At 31.4% G+C, this 11990-nt stretch overlaps 1 protein-coding gene across 2 annotated transcripts; it reads left to right on the forward strand.

Annotated features, from left to right (window-relative positions):
* The first annotated feature begins 4502 nt into the window (after positions 1-4502).
* On the forward strand, positions 4503-7361 carry LOC115952308 (probable E3 ubiquitin-protein ligase BAH1-like). Of its 2 annotated transcripts, XM_031069413.1 has the most exons (6): positions 4503-4683; positions 5282-5526; positions 5630-5878; positions 5969-6106; positions 7124-7182; positions 7255-7361. In XM_031069413.1, exons 1-6 carry the CDS (start codon positions 4503-4505, stop codon positions 7358-7360), a joined length of 978 nt encoding a protein of 325 aa, XP_030925273.1. In that variant the 3' UTR covers position 7361. The 2 variants fall into 2 exon arrangements, with proteins under 2 accessions (XP_030925273.1, XP_030925272.1); XM_031069412.1 differs by having other exon boundaries at positions 5630-6106.
* Positions 7362-11990: the final 4629 nt, after the last annotated feature.

Raw genomic sequence — 11990 nt, forward strand, 5'->3', positions numbered from 1 at the left:
GTTCAATTAATCATTGTTAAGTTTTATTAATTTTTTTTAGTTTACGTTTTTTTGGTGTTTTGGATTGTTCCTATATTACATTTATGATTGTTCCTATAATAAATAAAAATATATTTACGAAATACATTACTCATTATTAGATTAGTTTAAATTGTAAAAAAAAAAATTTAATAAAACCACTATAAAAATAATTATCACGCACAATGCGCGGGTTCGCGGCTAGTATAATAATAATACCCAATCATATTTTAAACTAAAACAATTCATAACCTAATAAGAACCTCATGTCCTCACTTGAATCACTTCTCAGTAGCAGCAGCGACTCAGCAAGGCATTGAAGGCAACGATTCTTAAAATTTAAAAAAAAAAAAAAAAAAAAGACTCAGCAAGGCAGCAACAGCAACATTTAGCTTTTGACTTTTTGTGTAAGTGTATGTAAATATAAAAATATGTAATTGTGTTGAAATTGCCGATCTTCTCTTGTCTGAATTGTCTCTTAGTGTAGGGTGGATGGGGTCGTGGCATTGAATTGGGGTAGTGGTCTGTGGTCCCTTAAAAGTAAGTGAATATACATTATAAAAGACAAAAAAAAAAAAAAAAAAAAAACTATGTTAAGCAATTTTGCAGTGTAATATTATTTAATTACATATTTATGTTTTAATATTCTAAAATAGTAATTGTTGTGTAATAACTAAATGATTTGAGTGTCAAAAAAGAAAAAACTAAATGATTTGTTTTATTTGAGGTTTACTTATTTGGATCAATAATTTTATGTTGTATAAGAAAATATAAATATATATTATTTTTAATTTTTTTTAGAAACTCCGAAACACCCTGAAATGGTACGTCGAAATAGATCGGTACCGAAATATTCCGTTCCACTAAACAAACTGAAACAAGTTCCAAAATGGTATTCATAACATTGCTTTCAAGCAAAAAGAAAAAGCTAAAAAAAAAAAAAAAATTGAACTAAAGTCTAAAAAGAAAAAAATTGTAACAGAGAATCTGAAGAAAAAAAAATGTAACAAAGCAAGCCCACCCAAGAACATTCTGAGAAAAATTCTTGGAGTCGCCACTGAGTATCCAAACACACACCTAATTTTTAACATCTTTCTAGAATCGATAAAAATTTGAATTTTTTTTATAGGAAAAGGTTTGAAATTTTGAATTTAAAATAAAAATTGGTAATTTTTTTTAGGCGAAAAACACATTTTGGTCCCTATATTTTCAGTCGATTCCCGTTTTAGTTCCTAAGTTTTTTTTTTTACCGCTTTTAGTCCCTCTCCTGAAAAACGGTTCCATTTTAGTCCCTACCGTTACATCATAAACGGATATTGCTGATGTGGCAAACGGCATGCACTGTTGGCCTGACGTGGTCATTAAAATAATAATAAAAAATGCCACGTCAGCATTTAAATTAAAAAAATTAATTTATTAATTTTAACTAAATAAAAAAAATTAAAAACAGAATTAAAAACTAAAAATCATATGAACTAAGATCTAAATGTGTCTTGAACAAGAACACCAAGAACACAAACTCAAATCCAAGAACACAAACCCAGAAATTAAAAAAAAAAAAAAAAAAAAAAAGTAGATGATGACAAAGTTTGTTAATAAGTCACAATTTGTTTTATTTTAGGCTAAGAAAGTAAAAAGCCAAGTAGAAAGAAAAAAAAAAATCCCAGCAACTAGATCCTAGATCCATCATCTATCCTGGGCCTCAAACAAAGAACGCCGCACAACAACATTATAAAATTTCAAAAATCCAAAATCAAAATTTAAACAAAAGTCCAAAAAACGCACACTTCCCTCTCCAACACACACACGCAAACGCAAACGCAAACAAAAACACAAACACACAATCCACTTTCCTTCTTCTTCGAACTCTCCGACCACCAATACCACACACAAAAAACTGCAGCGTTTTTCATCGAGCTCCCACATGTCTATACTGTAATAATGACCCGGACCCGTTTGTTCCGTTCTCGGAGCTCCGAAGAAAAAGAAGAAGAAGAAGAACAACATTACAGCAAGCACAATATCACAACAAGCACAGGCATGAGAGTTATAGTGCCTCTACAAGGCGTGGTTCAAGGACGAGGTGGCCTTTTCTTAGGCTCTGTAATTCCACATTTCAGATCAGATGCTTTTAATTCTACTTAAATGTACAGAACTTAATTTGTGAGGAAATTCAAGGCTATGTTTGTTCTTTTAGCACAGATCACATTATCATGCTTTGATGGTTTTTTTTTTTTTTTTTTTTTTTTTTTTTTAATTTCTGGGTTTGTGTTCTTGAATTTGAGTTTGTGTTCTTGGTGTTCTTGTTCAAGACACACTTAGATCTTAGTTCATATGATTTTTAGTTTTTAATTCTGTTTTTAATTTTTTTTATTTAGTTAAAATTAATAAATTAATTTTTTTAATTTAAATGCTGACGTGGTATTTTTTATTATTATTTTAATGACCACGTCAGGCCAACAGTGCATGCCGTTTGCCACATCAGCAATATCCGTTTATGATGTAACGGTAGGGACTAAAATGGAACCGTTTTTCAGGAGAGGGACTAAAAGCGGTAAAAAAAAAAACTTAGGGACTAAAACGGGAATCGACTGAAAATGTAGGGACCAAAATGTGTTTTTCGCCTTTTTTTTAATTCTAAAACTTAAGAACTTTTTAAAAAATAATAAATTACTTTTTTAACTGTTTTTATTTTTAAATTTGAAATTATTTTAGTAGATAAGAGTTTTTTAGATAGTTCTATAAGAATATTTAGGCACACATGATGAAACCCAAACGGAAAATCCTATTATTAGTAGTATATATGGGAAGTGTTGAGCATGTCTTTGCGGATAAGGATCCTGATAAGAGTTTTTTTTTTTTTTTTTTTTTTTTTTTTTTTTTTTAATTTTTAAGGAAAAGATAATGATGTCTACGTTATGGATGAGTTTAAAAAACAAAATCCTAAAGTTTTGCTAAAACATTGTGTAATTGTTTTATAAAACCGACTAAATTAGCCTGAAGTAAAGAAATAAACTGTGGTGGAATATCCTCCATTCACACAAGAAAGTTTAGAACATTAACAGCAAATTTAGTTAGACTGTGAACAACCTTATTACCTTCTCTCTTATCATGAGATTGTGTAACTACTTGATAGTGGGGTTGTACGTGAGATTTGCTTTTTGTTTTTTTGTTTTTAAAATTATTTTTGAATTTAGCTATTGAATTTCCTTATATGCCCCATTTTTTTTATTTCTTAACTGTAATGATAATATTATATATTATATATATATTATATATTAAGGGTGTTTTAGTCAATAGAGTTAGAAGTAACTAACTCTTGGAATCCTCTTAATATATAGAGACAAATCATATTAATATATAGAGATAATATATAAAGATGAACATATCATTTGTTTTTAATAAATTTTATTATATTGCTTTCTCTTTCTCTTTCTTTATTTTTCTCTAATTGTTACACCGCCTTAGGCATTACATCTTTCTCAAAAAAAAGATTCCATTTTTTTTAACTAGCCTTGTGGGTACTTTTTTGGAGTTACTTAATAGCCTTTGGCTTTTTGTACCCTCCTTTTTGGTATCTCACATCGAATAAATCTCCCTCCCTCTCAGGCCTTATAAGCATGAGTTGAAAAAGTGAGGGTACCACTAGTTATTGTGGGTACTTTTTTGGAGTTACTTAGTAGCCTTTGGCATTCTGTACTCATGTACTCCCTGGCATTTCCTTATAAGCATGAGTTAAAGAGAAATGAGTACCATCAGTTATCTGTGGGTACTTTTTGGAGTTACTTAGCAGCCTTTGGCTTTCTGTACTCTCCTTTTTGGTCTCCCACATCGAAGAAATCTCCCTCCCCCTCAGGCCTTATAAGCATGAGCTGAAGAGAAAAGAATACCATCAGTTCTTAGTAACTCCAAAAAAGTACCCACATTCTTCAAATAACTAGTGTTACCCTCACTTCTTCGACTCATAAGGCTTGAGGGGGAGAGAGATTTCTTCGATGTGGGATACCAAAAAAGAAAGTACAGAGCCAGGCTCATAAGAAAAAATATTTCTACAAATGTTTGAAACCAAACTTTATCCACCTAAAATTAAAAAAAAAAAAATAATAATAATAATAAAATATGCATGAGGCAGATACTCTAAAAGGCTAAAACTACTGTAACTCTGTAAGTATCCCGGCTTACAATTTTCAAGTGGCACAGAGTTTTATTTACCCCAAAGAAATCGCCTGTTTAGTCAACAAGTTACAAGTTACAAGTTACAACCCCAAGTCTGAAAATGTTGATTTTTTATTCCTTCGTATCCGATTCGATCGGTTTCTTTTTTTCTTTTTTTTAAAAGAACAAGAATATTCACATTCTTGATCGTTGAGAGAATTGAGGAAGGTAAAAGAGTTTTCAAAAAATTTCTCATATAAATACCATTCAACCTGTACAAAATCTAATTATTTAAAACCAAAAAAAAAAAGAAGGAAAAGTTGGGAAAAATGAAATTTGGAGAGGCGTTCACGGAGTACCTGCATGGAGAACTGGACAAGTTCTTGGAAAACTGTGGGCACGTCGATTATAAGACTCTCAAGAAAGTACTCAACACCTGTCGGAGCTGCAACACTTTACGTCACTCTTGCTCCTCTGATTCTTCTGAATGCCAATGCCATTCTTGCCCATGTAAGTGTTTTTTAGTTTTTTCAGCTATATATGGAGCTGATGATATTAACAACAGTTTAGTTTTTAAAAAAAAAATTAAAGAAACGGTCAATTATGTATTCTAAATAATTATAAGAATCATGGGTTACCTCCAATCTAAGTTGAGTTTTTATTTTTGAGGAAAGGACTATGAATGTTGGCCACAAGAGTTGTGGCCTTGCAAATGGAGTCAACTGTGATAAGACACTCTAGTATTTGAAAAGTTAATAGTATTGTCTCTTTTTTTTCAATTGACTTTTGTATTTAATTAATTTATTTTAAATTGTACTAAATGTGAATGTTAAATTTCTGTGTAAGAGTATCTGAAGGATGAAGGAAGAGGAATGTTTGTAGGATCATTATCATTCCCATTTATGTGAGAATTCAGCATAAGGCTTTCTATGGTTAGGTTAAAAAAAAAAAATTTAAGCTTGATGTCTGTCAAACACAAATCATTTTGGTTTGTGCGATGATTGATTTTGCTTCTTTGCCATACTATACATTCTTTATGTGTTTGTTTGTGTATATTTATATGTGGGTAGTTTGCAGTTCCTCTTATTTAGTCTTGTGGAATTTGTAGTGTGTGATCAGAAGTTCTTTTCTGAGTTGATGAAGGAAGCTTCACAAATAGCTGGATGCTTTAGCTCGAGAGTCAGGCATCTCCTTCATCTTCATGTTGCTACTGGAATGCAAAGATATGTATTGAGCTTGCGTCATTGTTTCAAGGATGATCAGAAAGCCAGGGTACTAGAAGGATGGATGCTGATTGAATATGCTCTCATGAATGCAATTGCAATCAGAAAAATTCTTAAGAAGTATGACAAAGTATGCCCCCAATTCGTCTATATCTACTAATTAGACTTACTGATTTTGTTGATATTGTTCTGTATCAAACAATGATTTTGGTGATTTTAATGTTCTATTTTAGATTCATGGCTCTGTAAAAGGGAGGAAATTCGAATCCAAGTTGCAGGCTGAACATGTTGAGCTTTTGCAATCACCTTGGCTTATAGAATTGGGTGCCTTTTACTTGAATTCTAATGGATCAGATGATGGAGGCTTTAAGGAGGCTTCTAGTAACTTTTCCTGTGATTTCAATGTGAACCCACCTGTAATGACATTGATGCTTCCACATCTGATAAAGCTAGAACTTGATCTGACTTGTGCTGTTTGCTTGGTGAGATCTTACTTTCAGTATACTGCAAAGAAAATGAAAATTTGGATTTTGTATGCGTTCTCTTATGCCTATCTCATTATGCTTTCGCAGGATACTGTTTTTAATCCGTATGCTTTGAGTTGTGGTCATCTTTTCTGTAAGTCCTGTGCTTGTTCATCTGCTTCTGTGTTTCTCTTGGAAGGCCTTAGAGCAGCAAGTCCAGAGTCGAAGTGTCCAATATGCAGAGAGGTTTGTATTTAGTATATGAAGAAATTGGGAATCAGTAATTGATATAAAAAAACACCCCTTTCTATATCATTCTTGTCTTGTCTTGTATTTATTTATTTATTTTAGGAAATGAAACAAATTGATATTTTAAATACAATTTGACATTCCACTTTATACAAACATATAAACTTGATCTTATTATTATACAATTGTTAGGGCCTTCTCACTTGCTTTCTCCATTTTAATAACAGATGCTTTCTCAATTAAAATTTGCGATTTCCTTTCTTAAGAAGTACATTTGTAGTAAATGAGCAAAGTTCCATAGCACATGTTGAAATTTAAACAATTGGTTTCTAATTTTTTTCTAGCTAATAACCAATTGAAATATGAAATTGTAGTTAGGTAATCCCGGTATGCTCAGACATGCCAGTTGGCTGGTGCAAGTTTCTGTTTTAAAAAACATATTAATAAACATAATCACCTTGTCATACAAATTGATAGAGCCTTGTCCTTTAACTTTCTTCTATCTTTCTGCCTCCGATTTAATCATTGGATGCTTTCCTACCAACAATTCGTGATTTCCTTTTTTTTATTTTAAAAAAGAGTATATTTTTTAGTTAAGAAGCAGAGTTCTAAAACAGGTGTTGAATAACCTACATGCGAAAATTTATTGAAGATATCCCAAAGTGAGTTGTGAATTTTGCATTATAAGTGGTGGATTTTTCTTAGTGGTGCAAGTTTATATTCAATACTTAAACATGCTTAAGTTTAACTTACATGGATTTGATTAAATATATTCCTTACAATCTTTTTTGAGTTTATCTTCTTTAGCATACTAGTTGAAAGTTCTTCTGATGGCAAATTTGCTTTTGAATATCTCTCTCTCACTTTTGAAAAAAAATAAAGATTTAAAAAAAAATTATGTCGCTGTTAACCTCTAATGCTTATTTTGCTATGCAAATTGTAAGATCTAAACAGAATGGAGATTTAACATTTAAGTTATTTACTTGGTCTCTTTCTTAAAATGCTCTGGTGCAGGTTGGAGTATATACAAGAGCAGTGCACATGTTAGAACTGGATATGCTCTTGAAAAGAAGGTAAAGAACTATAAGCCTCCTTTCTTTGTATAAGAAAACGTTATCATTATTGACCCTTGAAAGTTCTTACAGGTGCAAAGACTATTGGAAGGAGAGACTAACTGAAGAACGTGCTGACATGTTGACTCAATCTAAGTTGTATTGGGGTACACATGCCAGGAATGCAATTGGGTATTGACTGTGTGGTTTATCTGATAAAACAATAAAATTCAAGTAGTAACTAAACAATTGTGGTGGATTTGGCTCTAGCTTTGGAGCCTGGCGGCATCTTGAGACAGATTTACTTGTGAGCAGCTCGTGAAAATGCCTTGCTTTAACATTTGAGGAAGATATCTATTTTGTGTGTATCTGACAAGTAATAATGATTTGGTGTTCGATACATGATTTTGTGTGTATTTGACATGTAATAATGATTTGGTGTAATCTAAGAGGAAGACACTCCATCTCCACCATCAGGGGCAGAGCTAGAATTTTTTGTTTGGGGAGGCCAACTTTTGTTACTAATATATTAGTCTCGAGTCAAGATAAACCATCACACATTTGTATATTCGCATGACAATTTTTTAGGGGAATTTATCATTTTTTAAACTTTAATACTATACAAAAGCTGTCTAGTTTGATATTAAACATGTACAAAAAAACGAATTAGAGAAAACAAAAACTACCTTATCTCTATAACTACTAGATCAATTGAAAATTTCTATTGATTTTTAAGAGTATCATTGGACTAACTCAAACATTTGGGGGGGCCAACTTCTATTTTTGTAGCTAAATATTTAAATTTTTTAATACTTATACATAATATAAAATAATTTTTTAAAATTTTATAGCTCCGCCCCTGTCCACCATCCTGGATTTTGTTTTGAATCCTCCTGGAGGAGAAGGGGCTTCTTCCTCTCACTCTGTTTCCTTTAAGTTGTTCTTCTTAATACAAATATTTCAGGCATTCATAAATAAATAAGATTTGGTGTGAGCATGGTTTTCTTGGTTTGTTTCCCATCGGTCCTTTCAAAGAAATATGCCTATTTAACATGCGATTATAGTGCAATACGCTATTAAGTCTCTTTCCCTCTCCCTTATGTGTATATGTGTTTGCTTTTTTTTTAAAAAATGACAAAACTTAAGTAAAGTACCTTAGGTGCTTTTACTTAGGATCCCCTTTTAAGATTCAACTATGTGGCTACTTAATTAAAAAATATACTTGAATCTCATAAGAAAAAATTCACATGGCAGAATCTTAAGAGGGGAATCTAATAAACAACACTTACATATTGTACCTAAGATTTACCCTAAAAAAAAAGTGTGCAATATGCTGTGATCATTGATCAACATGCCTTTGTAGATTTTGGTGCTTGACATGAGTAGATATGTAGAGTTCTTCTACCACCACAAACAAATTCACCACTTTTACTACAACTCTCCTACGTGGCAAATTGTGATGGTTGTCTAGCACTTTTATATAGGCCCATCACTTTTTATTCACCAATTATAATCAATCAAGTGGAAGAGTTGTAGAAAATATTGTGCATGTTTTTTGGTATTAGATCTGAGTAATGTTTTGACAAATTGGCCAAAACCCCAAACGTTGAGAACAACCAACAAAGGGAAAATAAACATTTTGACAAATTGATTTAGGGAGAGGGGAATAAATAAAAGAAAAAAGTTTACCTCTAAATTGATTTGAAGGAATTTTCCTCCAACCCACTACGTGACGGTTAAAAAAAACTATCCATATGTATTTTTAGTCACATAACATTTTTAAGAAGCCATGTAACTTGTTTAAATAATACACGTGGATAATCTTATAAAATCGCCACATAGCAGGTTAAAGGAGATTATTTCAAATTGAGTTGGAGGAAAACTTTGTCCATATAAAGGGCAATCGATAACCCAACACTATCAAGGTAGTCAAAAGCCATCAAAAGCTATCAATCAAGTGTAGATCTGTCAATTTGGTTGGTGTTCTCGGTTTTTGGAGGATTTCCTCCAACCCAATACGTGCCCATTTATAAGACTATTTATGTGTATTATTTTAAAAAGTTATGTGACTAAACTACACATGGATAATCTCTTTAATTGTCACATAATGTTTTGGAGGAAAATAACTCTAAAGTTTGAACATAAACTTTTTTTTTAAGTAATAAAAAAAGAAAAGAATTACATGTGCTAGACAAGTAAGAGAGAACTTGCATCAGTCCATGCAAAATGGCCTAAATGCAAAATTTTGGCCAATCAACCTTAAAAATCACCCATTTCAGTTCGTGTAAAGTCATGCATTTATGGTTCATTTTTCATTTTAAGAGCATTCGCATTAGCTCTTCTAAAAATTTCTATCTATTTAACAAAAAGAACATACTTTTCTATTTTATAAAATTACTTTTAAAAAACACCCATAATAGATTATCTATTCTAAAAATTTATTTCAATAAAATATTCATTATTCTCCATTTTTTATTATTTCCTTCACACTCTCCTTTCTAGAATCCTCTCATTGCTCCTTCTTTCTTAGAGATCTAACACAACCAAAATCACTAAGCAACCAGCCACCATCAACAGATTAACCCACACCCATTATCAACCCACCATCATCAAGCAACTAGCCACAATTAGTCCACCCGGCCACCATCAACTGATCAACCCCACACCTATTATTAACCCACCCATCATCAAGTAACCATCATAAACCTACCCTTCCTCAAGTAACTAGCCTCCATCAACACACCCTTGATTGACTACGTGACCTATTTGTTTGTTTGTTTTTTTTTTTTTTTTAGTCAGACAATAAAAGAGGCTGGGTCAAGCAGTGGTTTTATGGTTGGTTTAGGGTGGTGGTCTAGAAAAAAGGGGAAGAGAAATAAATAAGGAAGGAAAACAAAGATTGAGATAAAAAGGGATCAAAGGAGAAGAGGAGTCTCGTATGAAGAGAGAAATTTTTTTAAGAAACCAAGGGACGAGAAGTTTGGTATGAAAAAAAAGAAAAAAAAAAAAAGAAAAGGGAAAGAGACCAACTAACCAAGAGATAGGAGGACTTTGGTAAGAAGAGTGATAAAAAAAAAAAAAGGAAATTAATTAAATGATGTATACACAACTACAATAATCGTGCATATACACAATTATCATAGCTCTTTTGTAAATTACACAACTATAAACAAGCTGATATGGGTCAATTTTAAGGAAAATTGTGTAAACATCTTTTTTCTACTATGCACCCACTGATGTGAGTTCTCTAACTACTATAGCTATGTATATGCATTTTTATTCATTTTTTGCGTTTCTCGAGCATGAATGAAGAGAATGGATGGTGATTATGATGCATGAAGAGAGAGAAACAATTAAAACCTCAAGGAAAATTGATATTTTTATTCAATAGACAATATAATAGATAATCTAATGTGGGTGTTTTTAAAAAGTGGTCATATAAAATAGAAAAAAGTAGGTTCTTATACTAAAAGAAAAAAGTTTGGTTCCAAATATATTTGAAGCTATCTTCTTTCAACCCATTATGTAGCAATCGAAAAGACAACTCATGTGTATATTTGCTTATTTGGTCATATGACTTTTTTTAACAAATTATGTGACTTGTCTATACTACTATTTAAGAGGTTTTTCTTGTTTGGATTCCTACTTTTTGATACCCTCAATACTCTCAAATTCACATGTTTAGAAAATTTAAATAATTTAGACATGTAAAATTTCTAATTTTAAACTCCTAAATTTTATATAAATTTTTAAAAATAGAATACCAATAAAAAAATTTTCTTTTAAAAAAAGTTACATACATTTTCTTTGTTCTCTTGAACATATCTACTCCCATATTCACACTAACTTTATACTCCCAATAACATGCACTTACATCATTCTACATGTCTCTCCATCTTTATCACCCTTTTTATTTCTTCTTCAATTTCTACAAAACAAATTTAATATTGCATATCTATTCCCACGTTCTCACTAATTTCAAAGGAAGTCAATCACTCAAAACTCAATTGAGAATGTATGAACATATCATTTGTTTTTAAGAAATTTCATTATATTTCTTTTGCTTTCTCTTTGTCTTTATTTCTCTAATTACTCTATCGCCTTCATAAAAGTAGGCACTGCATCTTTAAATCTCTCATATTATAAATTTCTGTAATCTTAATTTGTTCATTTTTTAAGGTAGCCTCATGACACTCCTAAGTGAGCAACTATGTAAACTTCAAATTTGGATAAATGGAAAGGGAAAAATTACAATTTATCCACCTGTGGTTTGCCCGAAATTCAACTTACTTACCTGTTTTTTGAATTTTGACACTTTACTTACCTAATGTCGTTTTCGTTAGGGGTCCGTAACCTAGCTCCACATTTGTCATAAGACTAACACCTTTTAAACCAAAAACAAAACATAAAACGAATCAAACACTCTCCCTAAACAAAACCTCTCACGAGAGCTCACTATTTCAAAATATTGACCATAGAGACTTGGATTGAGTTACTTAGGCCGTTGACTTTTCATTAAACCAAATAGTAAATGTTTATATATATGGTAACTTATTATAGCATATAAATAATTTAGAAAAGAGCTATACACTTGAGTTGTTGAAACCTTCCATCTATCCAACGGCTAAGTTGTCATTATGTGAAAAATAGATTTCTTCAATTTACTTAAACAAGAATTAAAATAAAATATGATATTTGAATAAAAATATCCAACAGCTAAGTTGTAATTTGCCCAATGAAAACAACATTAAGGGTCTGTTTGAGATTCGCTTATTTTGCTGGAACTGAAAACTTTTTGCTGAAAGTACTATAAGTAAATGTAAAAGTTA

Source organism: Quercus lobata, chromosome 7 (assembly GCF_001633185.2).
Source record: "Quercus lobata isolate SW786 chromosome 7, ValleyOak3.0 Primary Assembly, whole genome shotgun sequence".
NCBI lineage: Eukaryota > Viridiplantae > Streptophyta > Magnoliopsida > Fagales > Fagaceae > Quercus > Quercus lobata.